Source organism: Neolamprologus brichardi, chromosome 13, assembly GCF_056152115.1.
Source record: "Neolamprologus brichardi isolate AB-2024 chromosome 13, ASM5615211v1, whole genome shotgun sequence".
Classification (NCBI taxonomy): Eukaryota; Metazoa; Chordata; class Actinopteri; order Cichliformes; family Cichlidae; genus Neolamprologus; species Neolamprologus brichardi.
In genome coordinates, this window is record NC_142116.1 from 27150056 (window position 1) to 27163907 (window position 13852).

Sequence of the window (13852 nt, forward strand, 5' to 3'; positions counted from 1 at the left end):
ATTGAATTTATATAGCAGCAAATAACACCATCAGTCACTTCAAGGCTGTATGTATTATTGTATGGTAGACCCTACAATAATACATACAGAGAACCCAACAATCATATGACCCCCTATGAGCAAGCACTTTGGCGACAGTGGGGAGGAAAAACTCCCTTTTAAAAGGAAGAAACCTCCAGCAGAACCAGGCTCAGGGAGGGGCGGCCATCTGCTGCGACCGGTTGGGGTGAGAGAAGGAAGACAGTTGTTGTAGGTCTGATTGAAGGACTGATGTGATGGTAAGTTGACTGCTGCTCCGCTTTAAATATTGAGTGATTAGTGAATGGATTTTAAGCCCAATTGTGCCCAAGTTTAAGACCATATTCATTGGTTGTTTTTGTTGTTGTTATTACTTTGGGCTTTTGTTCACAAGAATTGCTAGCTTCCCTAGAGTTTTGGACACCCAGACAATCAGATGATTGCTGAGAAAGCACAAGGTTTTTATAACCCTGTGCTATTCATGTCGGTGCAGGATGGTCTCCTAGAGAGGCCAGTGTTGAAAAAGGGATGCTTCAGAACCTCCGAAGGTGTTATGCGCTGATTTGCTTCCAAGGCCAACATCTGTTTGATTAGCCTGACAAGTAATTGTTGGCCATTTTCAGGTCCTCGCCTAACCTTCATTAGTTTTTCGAGGTCATCGAGACACTTAAGTTTTATAAATCGAGTTTCCTTGGATTGATAATCTGTCTCGTATTGAAATAGTTCTTTGGTCTTAAATGTCCAGCGCTGTTCGTTGTAGTTATCTTTGATGAAATAGAGATCAGTGTACTCGCCAGACTCTAGAAGATGATCTGGTAGCTGACCCTGGGTTTCAGTTATGAATCTCAAAACATCATAATCGTCTTCCCCAGGATAGAGAGGCACCCCTGTGGCAAGCTCCACAGCTACCAGCCCCAGAGCCCACATGTCAATTGCTTCATCACATGGAATGCCAAGCATAACCTCGGGTGCACAATAACCAACCGTCCCCACACAGTCACCAGGAATCAGTGCAGAAGCGGGACGTGCGAGGCCAAAGTCTATAAGCTTGACTTTGACGGGAGACTCGTGGCGATTCACAACCATTATGTTTCCAGATTTGAGGTCACTATGCACTATTCCCACAGAACCCAGGTGGAACAGAGCATTTGCGAGCTGATGCAAAATTGGACTGAGTTCTCTTATTGGGAGACCCTGGTCCCCTATGTAGTCCCACAGGCTTTGGTCGAGGAGTTCAAAATTTAAGCAAATACGCTCCCCATCGAGGAAATAGCCGTTCCATTCAACAATGTTGCACCTGTCTGGATCCAAGCGTCGCAGCTGCTCCAGGACGAAAATTTCCAGTTTTGCCTGTTGCAGATTTTCAGCGTCTCTCTTGTTGACTTTAATAGCCACAGTTTGGTTGTTTTTTGTATTGCGACATTTGGTCACAACACCAAAGCCTCCTTCCCCAAGGAAAGCCTCTACCACGTGGTGATCTCCCAAAATGGTCCCTTCAGGTATTTCAAGATGATCTTCAGAGGAAGATGATATTTCAGAATCATCTTCAGAGGAAGATGATATTTCGGAGGAAGATGGGGTGGCTGAGGTGTTGACGTATCCTTTTTGAGGAAATTCAACTGAGTTTTGGAAACTGCAGTTGAATTTTTGCGATCCATGACTTTCCCAGCTTGAAGGCTGCTGAGAGAGCACAAGGTTTTCTCCCCCTGTGCTATTCATGTCGGTGCAGGGGGCTCTCCCTGAGAGGCCAGTGTTGAAAAAGGGATGCTTCAGAACCTCCGAAGGTGTTATGCGCTGATTTGCTTCCAAGGCCAACATCTGTTTGATTAGCCTTACAAGTGATTGTTGGCCATTTTCAGGTCCTCGCCTAACCTTCATTAGTTTTTCGAGGTCATCGAGACACTTAAGTTTTATATATCGAGTTTCCTTGGATTGATAATCTGTCTCGTATTGAAATAGTTCTTTGGTCTTAAATGTCCAGCGCTGTTCGTTGTAGTTATCTTTGATGAAATAGAGATCAGTGTACTCGCCAGACTCTAGAAGATGATCTGGTAGCTGACCCTGGGTTTCAGTTATGAATCTCAAAACATCATAATCGTCTTCTCCAGGATAGAGAGGCACCCCTGTAGCAAGCTCCACAGCTACCAGCCCCAGAGCCCACATGTCAATTGCTTCATCACATGGAATGCCAAGCATAACCTCGGGTGCACAATAACCAACCGTCCCCACACAGTCACCAGGAATCAGTGCAGAAGCGGGACGTGCGAGGCCAAAGTCTATAAGCTTGACTTTGACGGGAGACTCGTGGCGATTCACAACCATTATGTTTCCAGATTTGAGGTCACTATGCACTATTCCCACAGAACCCAGGTGGAACAGAGCATTTGCGAGCTGATGCAAAATTGGACTGAGTTCTCTTATTGGGAGACCCTGGTCCCCTATGTAGTCCCACAGGCTTTGGTCGAGGAGTTCAAAATTTAAGCAAATACGCTCCCCATCGAGGAAATAGCCGTTCCATTTAACAATGTTGCACCTGTCTGGATCCAAGCGTCGCAGCTGCTCCAGGATGAAAATTTCCAGTTTTGCCTGTTGCAGATTTTTAGCGTCTCTCTTGTTGACTTTAATAGCCACAGTTTGGTTGTTTTTTGTATTGCGACATTTGGTCACAACACCAAAGCCTCCTTCCCCAAGGAAAGCCTCTACCACGTGGTGATCTCCCAAAATGGTCCCTTCAGGTATTTCAAGATGATCTTCAGAGGAAGATGATATTTCAACATCATCTTCAGAGGAAGATGATATTTCGGAGGAAGATGGGGTGGCTGAGGTGTTGACGTATCCTTTTTGAGGAAATTCAACTGAGTTTTGGAAACTGCAGTTGAATTTTTGCGATCCATGACTTTCCCAGCTTGAAGGCTGCTGAGAGAGCACAAGGTTTTCTCCCCCTGTGCTATTCATGTCAGTGCAGGGGGCTCTCCCTGAGAGGCCAGTGTTGAAAAAGGGATGCTTCAGAACCTCCGAAGGTGTTATGCGCTGATTTGCTTCCAAGGCCAACATCTGTTTGATTAGCCTTACAAGTGATTGTTGGCCATTTTCAGGTCCTCGCCTAACCTTCATTAGTTTTTCGAGGTCATCGAGACACTTAAGTTTTATATATCGAGTTTCCTTGGATTGATAATCTGTCTCGTATTGAAATAGTTCTTTGGTCTTAAATGTCCAGCGCTGTTCGTTGTAGTTATCTTTGATGAAATAGAGATCAGTGTACTCGCCAGACTCTAGAAGATGATCTGGTAGCTGACCCTGGGTTTCAGTTATGAATCTCAAAACATCATAATCGTCTTCCCCAGGATAGAGAGGCACCCCTGTAGCAAGCTCCACAGCTACCAGCCCCAGAGCCCACATGTCAATTGCTTCATCACATGGAATGCCAAGCATAACCTCGGGTGCACAATAACCAACCGTCCCCACACAGTCACCAGGAATCAGTACAGAAGCGGGACGTGCGAGGCCAAAGTCTATAAGTTTGACTTTGACGGGAGACTCATGGCGATTCACAACCATTATGTTTCCAGATTTGAGGTCACTATGCACTATTCCCACAGAACCCAGGTGGAACAGAGCATTTGCGAGCTGATGCAAAATTGGACTGAGTTCTCTTATTGGGAGACCCTGGTCCCCTATATAGTCCCACAGGCTTTGGTCGAGGAGTTCAAAATTTAAGCAAATACGCTCCCCATCGAGGAAATAGCCGTTCCATTCAACAATGTTGCACCTGTCTGGATCCAAGCGTCGCAGCTGCTCCAGGATGAAAATTTCCAGTTTTGCCTGTTGCAGATTTTCAGGGTCTCTCTTGTTGACTTTAATAGCCACAGTTTGGTTGTTTTTTGTATTGCGACATTTGGTCACAACACCAAAGCCTCCTTCCCCAAGGAAAGCCTCTACCACGTGGTGATCTCCCAAAACGGTCCCTTCAGGTATTTCAAGATGATCTTCAGAGGAAGATGATATTTCAGAATCATCGTCAGAGGAAGATGATATTTCAGAGGAAGATGGGTTTGCTGAGGTGTTGACGTGTTCTTTTTGTGGAAATTCAACTGAGTTTTGGAAACTGCAGTTGAATTTTTGGTATCCACGACTTATTTCAAGCTCATCTGAGCCAAAGGATGTGTTGGCTGACATGGTGTAACGTGTCTGCTTGTTTTGTGAATTGGTGAGAAACAAAACTGAACTTGTTTTGGTTTCTGTCATAAAATGCTCTCAAAACTTCTCGAAAGGGTTTTCGTTGCTGTCAGGTCAATGTCCGTTAAGCCATAAAGTATAATAGGTGAGCGCTCCTACTTAAGGGTTTTGGGATCAAAGCAAAGTTGCCACGTCAGAAAGGATCAAAGCAAAGTTACCGCGTCACAAGGAATCAAAGCTTTGCGCATGCGCTCACGTAGTTGTTTGTGTAACGTTGTTCAATTTTGTTGAATTTTAAAAGGAAACTGACAGTTACAAAACTTTTTGTTCGTTTATTTGTTTTTGCGGGGTTCTTTTTTGGTTTTTTGGGTTTTTTTTCTGCGTACCATATCCAGCTTTTCTGTATAAAGTAATAAAGAATCTTGGATTTTAATATTGTAGTGCGTGGATTTAGGATTTGGTGCTTAAAACTTCGTGAAACTGTAACCGTATTTCATTCACCATAAATAACTATCTGATTTTGAATAGTTTTGTTATCAGATACAGAAGTCTAAAACCAACATTTCTCTGCCTGGGCTGCCTTGTAGCTCTGCACGTTGTCTCTTCAATGTGTGACCCCCTCCCTCCCCGAACAGTCGGGGGTGAGTGCACTAACGTGTCCGGAGGTTGCCGTTTTAATGAGTGTTTTCTGGAAAACGAAAAATAAAAGGAGTCTGCAAGAAGGATTTGTACGTTTTCACAATGGGGGAGTTTGCGTAAGTCCTAGTAAATAATTTTCTGGAATGTGTACGTTACACATGCTAATTTTTAAATTGTTTTTATTATTTTGCTAGCTAGCAAACTCGTGGGATAAATGATTGAAATGTACTCAGTGTGATGCAATACGGTGCCGCTATTATAACAGTTAGTTATTGCAGGGTAATTTATGGAATATGTTGTGAATTTAACCAAGATTACACAGCAGTAGCAGTATTGCGAGTTACTTCCCCAAAGTGAAAGCTTTAAACGTTAGCCCGATGCTTAACTAGCCAACTTAAGGCTTTCTGATTGAAGGAAAAGCGGCGTAGTCACCGAATAAATAGAATATTGATTATATTTTTATGTATTGCTGCAGTTTTTTTCAAGTTTTAACTTGGTGCTTTTGGCAACCTTAGGGGGAAATAATGGTAATATGGCTGATCCATATGGACACAAAGAATATACACTTTTTTGTGCTACCGAAGTTCCCTCGCTTTCATTCAAAATCTGTTTATCGTTAAACAACTTAAACATAATTGCTTCAAACTCACATTAAGGCCTGTGGGACACTATCAGCCACTGAGACAGTAGACAAATGACTATTTCATACCTTAATGCTGCCTGTTTATTTAAGGGAGATGAACAATACATTATAATTGTATATAAAAATATCACAGATGATTGATTAAATAGGTTTTTGAAAGATGCTTGTGCATTCTTCAAGTCTTATATGTTGAATTGAACCGAGTATGTCATCTGTTCAAAGCCCAGTCAGTGCTGTTCTCTGTGCCTGTCTTACTGTACATGATGTTATTAGCAAACACTTTAAAGGTGATTAATTTAGGACTTCAGCAATAACACAGACTGCAATGTAGTTAAGCATCTTACAGTTAGTTTTGAATGAATGAAAAAAGACAAGCAAACATCTGTCTCCTATTCTTTTGTGTTACGTAAGAAAGAAGCATAAATATCTGATGAGAAGACTTATTAATTTGGCCTTTCTCATGATCTTACTGAGGTGATGCGAAGTGAAATATGCATCCTTTTTTGGTATTGTGCTGGAAAAGCTTGAAGATGGAGATTGATAGTGCTTACAACTTGCTTGAATGTCACCCTGAAAAAGGTGTATGAAGTAAAATCTGATTTTGATGCTTTCAGCACAAAATTTAGTCACACAGTCAGGACAACATCTGATTTACCTTCATTGGGAAACATGTTTAAAGCAGGAGTTCAGTACATATTTTGTTTTTTGTACATTTTTTTATAGATCTTTATGTTTATTAACTTTTTTTTTTATTGTATTCTTATGTTTTTTTAATTCTATATATTTTATACATGTGTTACATTTACATTTTCATGTAGCTTTTTTTAAAAATCTTTTTTTGTATTTTGGTATCTTTACCTGTCTCATAAATTCAGGGCTACATCCTTTCTGTAGACAAAGAGCTTATCTTGGAGCCTTCAGCTTCTTCTTTAGTACTTTCATAGGTGGATGTAGGAAGTAACAATAATATGTGATGATAATCTGCGATACATGAAATAATCTTATAATAATAGTAATAATGGATCTGTTCCTGTCAGGAAAATGCTCGTGCAGAGGTTTCATTGTGCTTGACATCGTCCTTATTACCACCACAGCTCTGCCTCGCAGTGACAGTTTAGTTGCAGTTTCGAGGCTCATTTGTGTACCAGCATAAAGACTTTCCTCGCAGTGAGCTGTGATCTCAACTACTGAGCTGATGCATGCTATAGTTACAGCTGGATATTTTTTTCTCTTTCGTAAAGTGTTTAAACATCGTTCATTATTAATTGTTTTACATATTTTGTCTTTGATGAACGTAAACAAAAACACTGCTAGAATTAAAGTACTAGAAACAATTAAAATACAGTGTAATTAGTACTTTTAGCAATTTGATAGATGCCTTTTATTATATTTTTTAACATCAGCATGCTGAAGAACTTGTTTAGAAGAGAGTGCTAATTTATATGCTAAAATATGTTTTTCTTTTTGGCCAAGTTGGTGAAAACACTTTATTATCCTCTAATAGATTTTTTAAAAGCTCGGTGATCATAGTACCCAAAACTAGCTGCATCAGGTAGTACTTCTGAGAGGATCAGAAGTCCCAGGTATACTGGTATTGGGGGTTGCAGCTGTAGGGATGACTCTTTCTGAAGCCTCAAGCTGACTGTTTCCTCTCAGATGTAAAAGGCTGATGATTTACAAAACAGACACTGCGTTGTTCAAATAGATGAGGCTCATCATAAAATAAGAGATACTTTACTCTCTGAGCATTGTTTCTAGTGTCCATTCATCCATTTAGTTTACTCTGGTCTTAATAAAGAGCTTAAGAAGAGATATTGTTAGAACTTAGAAATAGGAGGAGCAATTCAGACGTTAAGTTTTTAATACGAATCGCTGGACAGAAAAAAGTGGCACACCTATTTGTCTTCAAAACAGGTTTGACTGACAGGTTAAAAGCTTAGAACACAAGATGCTGAAACTTTACATACATGTCTGTTACATACTGGGTTGAACTGGCAGCTTATCAGAAGTAGCTTTTGATGTTGGCAGTGTGAGAGCTGATCTGAACTGGTTTTAATCATGTGATGGCTTCATGTTACCATGTGCTCTGATTAATGATCACATAATGTTATGCTTACTCATTTCCTTTCACCCGACAGTCCTGTAATCCTCTCGTCGCCTCTTTAAGTGATTAAAGCAAAATGAGGACACTTGACGAAACACGATCTATTCATAGCACATCGCCGCTGTTCCACCATCATCTCCACCCTCATCTCCACCACCTCATCTATTTTTAACATTTCATTGTCAGTCCTCACAGCTTAAGAATGGAAACTGAAGGCATTTCTCTTTTCAGCCTGCAGATGGCGCTGCAGTCCTTCACTATATCTCATCCTGTTTTTCTGTTTTCCAGCTGCTAAGAAGGCCAAAAAGGCTCACAGACCTCTGAAAAAACAGCTGTCCTCACCAAACTTCCAACGCAAAGAAAAATCTGAGAAAGTGAGTCAGCAGTTTCATGAATATTTCACTGCGGCTCCTTAGTGGAGTCAAACACGGCAGAGTTCAACTCAAATATCTGACACATCTTATCTGTAACCTACAACAGGATGAATTGTTTTTAGCTGGGTCTTATAAATAACTGAAATGCCCTAAATATGGATACAGAACTGACTTTGTAGCATTTTGGTGCATATCTGATATTAGTGGACATCCTACAGGAAAAAGCTGGATTTATCATTGATACTCCACAATATCTTATTGTGTGTCCATAAAAAGATCTCACACACTGACTTACACTTCCTTTTAGATATTCTGTGTTTATTTTTGCTTATCTTTTTTACTTCAATTTTACAACATTCATTATTTTGTCTTCAGAATGTGCTTTTTTTCCTCCCTCAGTCACAGACCAGGGACAACACGCCTTTCACGTGAGTAGATCTACACGTTTATCCTACTTACAAATTTGCTAAGCAGTAGCTGAGCATTGAAGTTTAATTCTTTAAAATGTAGCTGGAGCTAATCTAAGGGTTCAGCACTTTGTATTAATCACATTCATAGACTGTATAGAAAAGATGGATGAAGCTACCATGTTCTCAGTAACTTGTTGTTGAAGTCCTGTTGTGAGGGGTGTGTCATTGCCTTTACAGTCTTGGTGTTTTAAAACTGGGCGTGGCTCCGACTGAAACAGAACTCATGTTGCCACATCTGTGTTTGTTTGCATATTTGGCTAGAAGGAATAAAGCATTATGGGTATTCAAGCTATCCAGACTTCACTTCAATTAAAAATTTCTTTGTCTAGCATGACTCGGATCTTGTCTGTGGCAGAAGAGCCACAGAGAACGATAGTAGCCCAAAGACCAGCTGGTGCCCTCTGGTGATGGTAAACAGTTACAACAGGTAAACCAGTCCTGGGCAGAAACCAGTGGATCCGCTGAGCTCAGCTTTTAGGGTTTTCCATTAGGTGGTAGGGCTGGGCCATATCATACCGTTGACTGTAATACCGGTATAATGTTGGGCAACGATAAGAAAATGAAATATCGCGATAGAATATGGGTAAAACGCGCATGCGCAGTGCCTTTGTTTTCATACGCACATGGTGAAAAAAGCATGTCAGTGACGGAGAATGAGGGCGAAAGTGGATCGTTGAATGAAACGGATGAACCAGAATTGGTTTGTAAAAATGCTGCAACTTCAGTGTGGAACTGGTTTGGCTTTTGTCCGTCAGATACACAACAAAGCACTATTTTTGGTAGAGCATGCTAGCGGGCCGTCATTATTACCGTGTTTTTTGGAAAATTCGGCACACTTAAAATCAATCCTTTGAGTTTTCTGAAAGTCGACAGTGCCCCTTATAATCCCGTGTGCCTTATGTATGAATTCTGGTTGTGTTTACTGACCTCGAAACGATTTTATGTCGTACACGGCGCTCGAAAATCTGTCAAATGTTTCAGTACGACTTTGCTAAGCTACGAAGCCGCACCGCTTGATGGATTGTCGGAGCATTACGGCTACCGTAGGCAGGAGCCTCGTGGAGTGATACATACGGTGCTTCAACATAATATTACCGTATTGTGTGTGTATAACCTCTTTTTAAGTTTTGTGGATATTATACATGGTTATGCTGAGGATTTGTCGGCCAATTTTCACTGGAAATGCCTTTTGGTTAAACTGTCAGCAAGAAATTTGCACTGTTACAATTTTATATAACTTTAATGCACATAAAAAACAGCTGCTTGTTTAAGTGAAAATACATAGATTTTTTTTTTTTTGCACTAATAAAGTTGTGGAGTTGTAAAGTATTTTGTCCAGTGTCAATTATATCGTTAGTTACATCGTTATCGCAACTTTTCAAATGTATATCGTGATAAATATTTTTGGTCATATCGCCCTGCTTTAGTGGTAGTACTTGGTACAAGGTAATGTTTTTGTAGTTTCTCAGCCGAGTTTCCAAGTGATCCAAATCAATTTGAAAACAGACATCAACAGACTGCATGCCACCGATTGGCCAGTCAGTGGCTTCAGACTCCTTCACAAAAATCATAACTGACATTTTTGAAATCCGGCAGTGAGGGAAATAGCTACACACCCACCTCGACCTTCAGCCCAACCAGTCTGGTTTTAACATTTGAACTTTCTTTTTTGATAAGGCTTATGGTCAGGGCTGGATCAAGTGACCCAGAATCCTACCTTAGTTACCCTGCAATAGGCTTAGGCTCTTGGGGTTTCCCATGATGCACTGTTTCTACTTTACTCACCTCTTTGCACTCTCTGTGTTTATACACCCCTCTGCATTTAATTCTTAGTTATTATCAATCTAAGCTGTCCTCCACAGTTTCTTTTCTCCTGCCTCATGCCCAGCCGGTGGTGGCAGATGGCCCCGCCCCTCCCTGAGCCTGGTTCTGCTGGAGGTTTCTTCCTGTTAAAAGGGAATTTTTTTCTTCCCACTGTCACCAGGTGTTTACTTGAAGGGGGTCGTTCGATTGTTGGAGTTTTCTCTGTATTATTGTAGGAACTATGCCTTACAATATAAAGTGTCCTGAGGCCACTGTTGTTGGGATCTGGTACTATATAAATAAAGTTTAATTTTAAGTTGATATAGTGACTGTTCTGAGACACATTAGTCCCAGTCAGTAATCATTTTGCCATCTTTATGTGGAAGTTAGCAGGATCTGACTTTTGGTAGCAAGAATGTCAACAGCAACTAGTCAGAGGTGTGTTACGGTGTTTTGTTTTGAAATGTTTCTCCTTTAGTCTGCATTTGCGCCATGTTCACTGCATGTGGGAAGGCGCTCTGTGTCCTGATTGGTTGTCGTCACAGGCACAAGTTATTTTGACTTAGGAGTTCCAGGTAAGGTGTGGAGAATCAGGTCAGGACATTATCCTTGGCTGCCTTTTCTCACACTTAACTGGAGATAGTCCCCTTAAGCTGGGTACTCACCCTGGGAAATACTCTGTGGTTAAGGGGAAGCTGCTCCTTTTCAGTGCCTGTTTGTTCCAGGTGGGGCTGAAAGTGTGCGGCACCAGCCTGATATAACAACGTATTCATACTCTGAATGAATTTCTCTGCTGTAAATCTGGATCAATAACATTGATTAAAAAAAAACGTATAATCTATTTCTTAACTGGTGCTCGCTCTGTGGGTGTTTGTGTGTGTTGTAGAGTAAGCGTCCAGAAGAGTAAGTGGGACAGCTCTCGCTCTATGCGCTACAACCAGGACGCTCAGCGAGAGGAAGGTAAAGGAGGACTCATTGATGCTTTTCTATTTTAAGCCACTGAGTCAGACTACGTTCTTTCAGTCTTGCATTAACCACTTTCTTTGCATGTTAACCAGACCAGCGCCGCATGGTGGAGATCATTGGCTACCTGACAAAGATGAGGTTTGGAGACCAGGAACAGAGTAAATCCAAGGATACTAAAGAGGTGGCTGTTTATTTACTGTACACCTAAAATGAGATTGATTGTCAGGGTGCAGGAAATGTGACTTTGACCAGGATTTATTGTCTTTCTTCACATCATGTGGTCAAGATTGGTGCTGAGCTGTCAGACCTGCTGTCCTTGTTTTTGCAGCTGCCTCATGTTGGATTGTTTTTCTTCCGGACTCTCTCTCTCTGTGTGTGTGTGTGTGTGTTACAGCCTGCAGGGGGGATCTACTCCAGACTTGAAGTGCAATTTAGGAGCTCCTCTCAAGTCAGACAGAGTTCAGAAAAGACACCCAGGTACATTTACAGTGTTACACACACCCGGGTGTCTCACTCGATAACTAAGCACTTCTTTCTTTACCTCTGCAGGTCTAAAACACGCTACGCTCAAATCCGAACAACATAAAGAAGCTAATGGGGGGAAAAAAGGCAGTGGAGCTGCTAAATAGACCAGCATTAAACCAGATGAAGAGGACAGAGACTCGCTCCTCAACCCCAGCACTTGTCAGCGCCTCCCACCCCTGCTTAACTCAGGTGACTATGTATGGATCACCGTCAACCACATCTCCTCTCACTTGGACCCGCTGTGTGTTTGTTCAGCTGCATCCAGTCCACAAAAACAACAAGCAGAACTGTGGACCCAGCTCGGCTCATTAGAAATGCACTTTGACTTTCCTCGGTGTTTCTTCAAAGACGGACAGGTGGGGATTTCTACAGAAGGCAACTGGAGAAATGTATGGAAGTCCACTCATGCCAGTGGGAAAAGAAAAAGTCATATTTCATAGCAATGGCAAACATGTATCTTATTGTAAAATACATAGTTTCTGTCTGTCCACCAACTCCTACACAATCAGGAGTTAATCAACAAAACTTGGCACACAGGTACATCTTAGGCCCCTATAAGTTCTTACCTATATCAGATACTGTGGTGTAATCACATTACACAACTACCTACTGACCAACTAAAAGGACACACTTTGTGTTTATGCACCTATCTCACCTTATACAAGCATTGTATCGTTTCAGTTTCACAACAGTAGCATCTCATTTACATCAGATGTTATAGTTGTGAATATTTTGATATGCAATATCATCGTGTTGCTTGGCAACCACCTGGTAACAGAATAAAATTACATTTATGTAGTAGAGCAGGACATGGGCTGTAGTAGTAAAGGCAAATTTAAAAAATAAAGAAATTACAAAAATGCCACAACAGAAAAAGTTTTGATGTAAAAAAAAAAAAAAAATCATAAATCAAATTGACTTGAACTGAGGAAAAAAACTACATCAGGATACTGGAAAACATGTGTGTCTAAAGCTCCAATGACATTTTTTTAAATGCTAAATTGAGATCAAATTTAATTTTGAGGTTAAGAAGTAAAATTGAGATAAATGTATTGTATGTTCTATGAAAATCGGTCAAAAAGATGTCATGAGAAAAATTTATGAAAAAAAAATAATTTTCTTAAACTGGCAGTGATTATCTTCCTGGATGGCTAGTTGAAGATGTTACCTTCTTAAACTGACATCTTATTTCCACCATAGTGGAAGGTCAGAGATGTGTCGCATGGAAATTTTACTGCATCAACTGAAATTTACACCCAGCCTTACATTTACACTGTAATTCTGCGTTCTGTGTAAAGCTCATTCTGTAGGTGAGAAGGATGCCACATTAATTCCACCAAGTTCTGCTAGAGATGTAGTTCTAGTCTTTCCTGTGTTTACTGGAACGTGACTGTGCCATGTACCACACCTAGGCCAATAAAATACAAGTGGCTAAATCCATTCAGAGCCTTATGTGAACTTTTGTTTCTGGTTTATATCCACTGGGTGGCAGCAAATCACACTGGGGGAATAACTATGGATTCCCAAGACACAACCTTTGCCCCAGTTTCGCCATGACCTTTCACCTCACCTTTCCAACAATCTACCAGGTGACAAATACGCACTTGATTGGTTCTCAGCTTTAGCAAAGAGTGTTAGTGTTGTTTCCTGTATGAAAATAAGCCAAAGCAGTTTGTGGAAACTGTGAAAGTCCCAGAGAGGGCTGGTATGTGCTACTGGGTTTGGGGTCACGCCGCTCCTCTCTGCATGAGAGGCACTGACCAATGGGCGTGCTAACCTGGCTCTTCCTGTAAGACTTACTCACAGGGGTATTAATAACCCTGGCTGCTCACAACACAGACCCAGAGCAGGGCTTAACGGGGCATAAAGCGTAGAGGAGGTGATGTGGGCTTTTTTTTTTCTCCCCCCGTGGGCGGGTGCTACCCCAGCTGTTCTATCTTCTCCTCAACAGCAGATGCCAAGAATGGCTGAGGATGTGGATCTGGGTCAGGAAGGGGGGGTGGGGGAGTCCTGTTACAACCGGACTGAATTATGGTCCCACAGAGATAAAGAGATGGTTGGATACGAGAGCATCAAAGCAAACACGCCAAACTGACAGAGATGCTCAGTCTGCCAAGACCTGCAGAACTAAAAT

At 41.4% G+C, this 13852-nt stretch overlaps 2 protein-coding genes across 6 annotated transcripts in view; one reads left to right on the forward strand and one right to left on the reverse strand.

The window, feature by feature from the left end:
- sanbr (SANT and BTB domain regulator of CSR) overlaps positions 1-13180 on the forward strand; it is a 42653-nt gene extending 29473 nt beyond the window's left edge. For 2 of the 5 annotated variants that reach the window (XM_087850389.1, XM_087850394.1), the window contains 5 exons: positions 7869-7954; positions 8354-8382; positions 11114-11187; positions 11286-11374; positions 11588-13178. In XM_087850389.1, the coding sequence (XP_087706515.1) occupies positions 7869-7954; positions 8354-8382; positions 11114-11187; positions 11286-11374; positions 11588-11779 (470 nt within the window). In that variant the 3' untranslated portion in view covers positions 11780-13178. Of the gene's footprint in view, positions 1-7868; positions 7955-8353; positions 8383-11113; positions 11188-11285; positions 11375-11521 lie in introns of all 5 variants that reach the window. The other 3 variants (XM_087850391.1, XM_087850393.1, XM_087850390.1) reach the window with 3 other exon arrangements.
- LOC148100018 (uncharacterized) lies at positions 387-4341 on the reverse strand. Its single transcript, XM_087850386.1, has one exon. The coding sequence runs from the start codon at positions 4261-4263 to the stop codon at positions 481-483; it is 3783 nt and encodes a 1260-aa protein (XP_087706512.1). The 5' UTR covers positions 4264-4341; the 3' UTR covers positions 387-480.
- Positions 13181-13852: the final 672 nt, after the last annotated feature.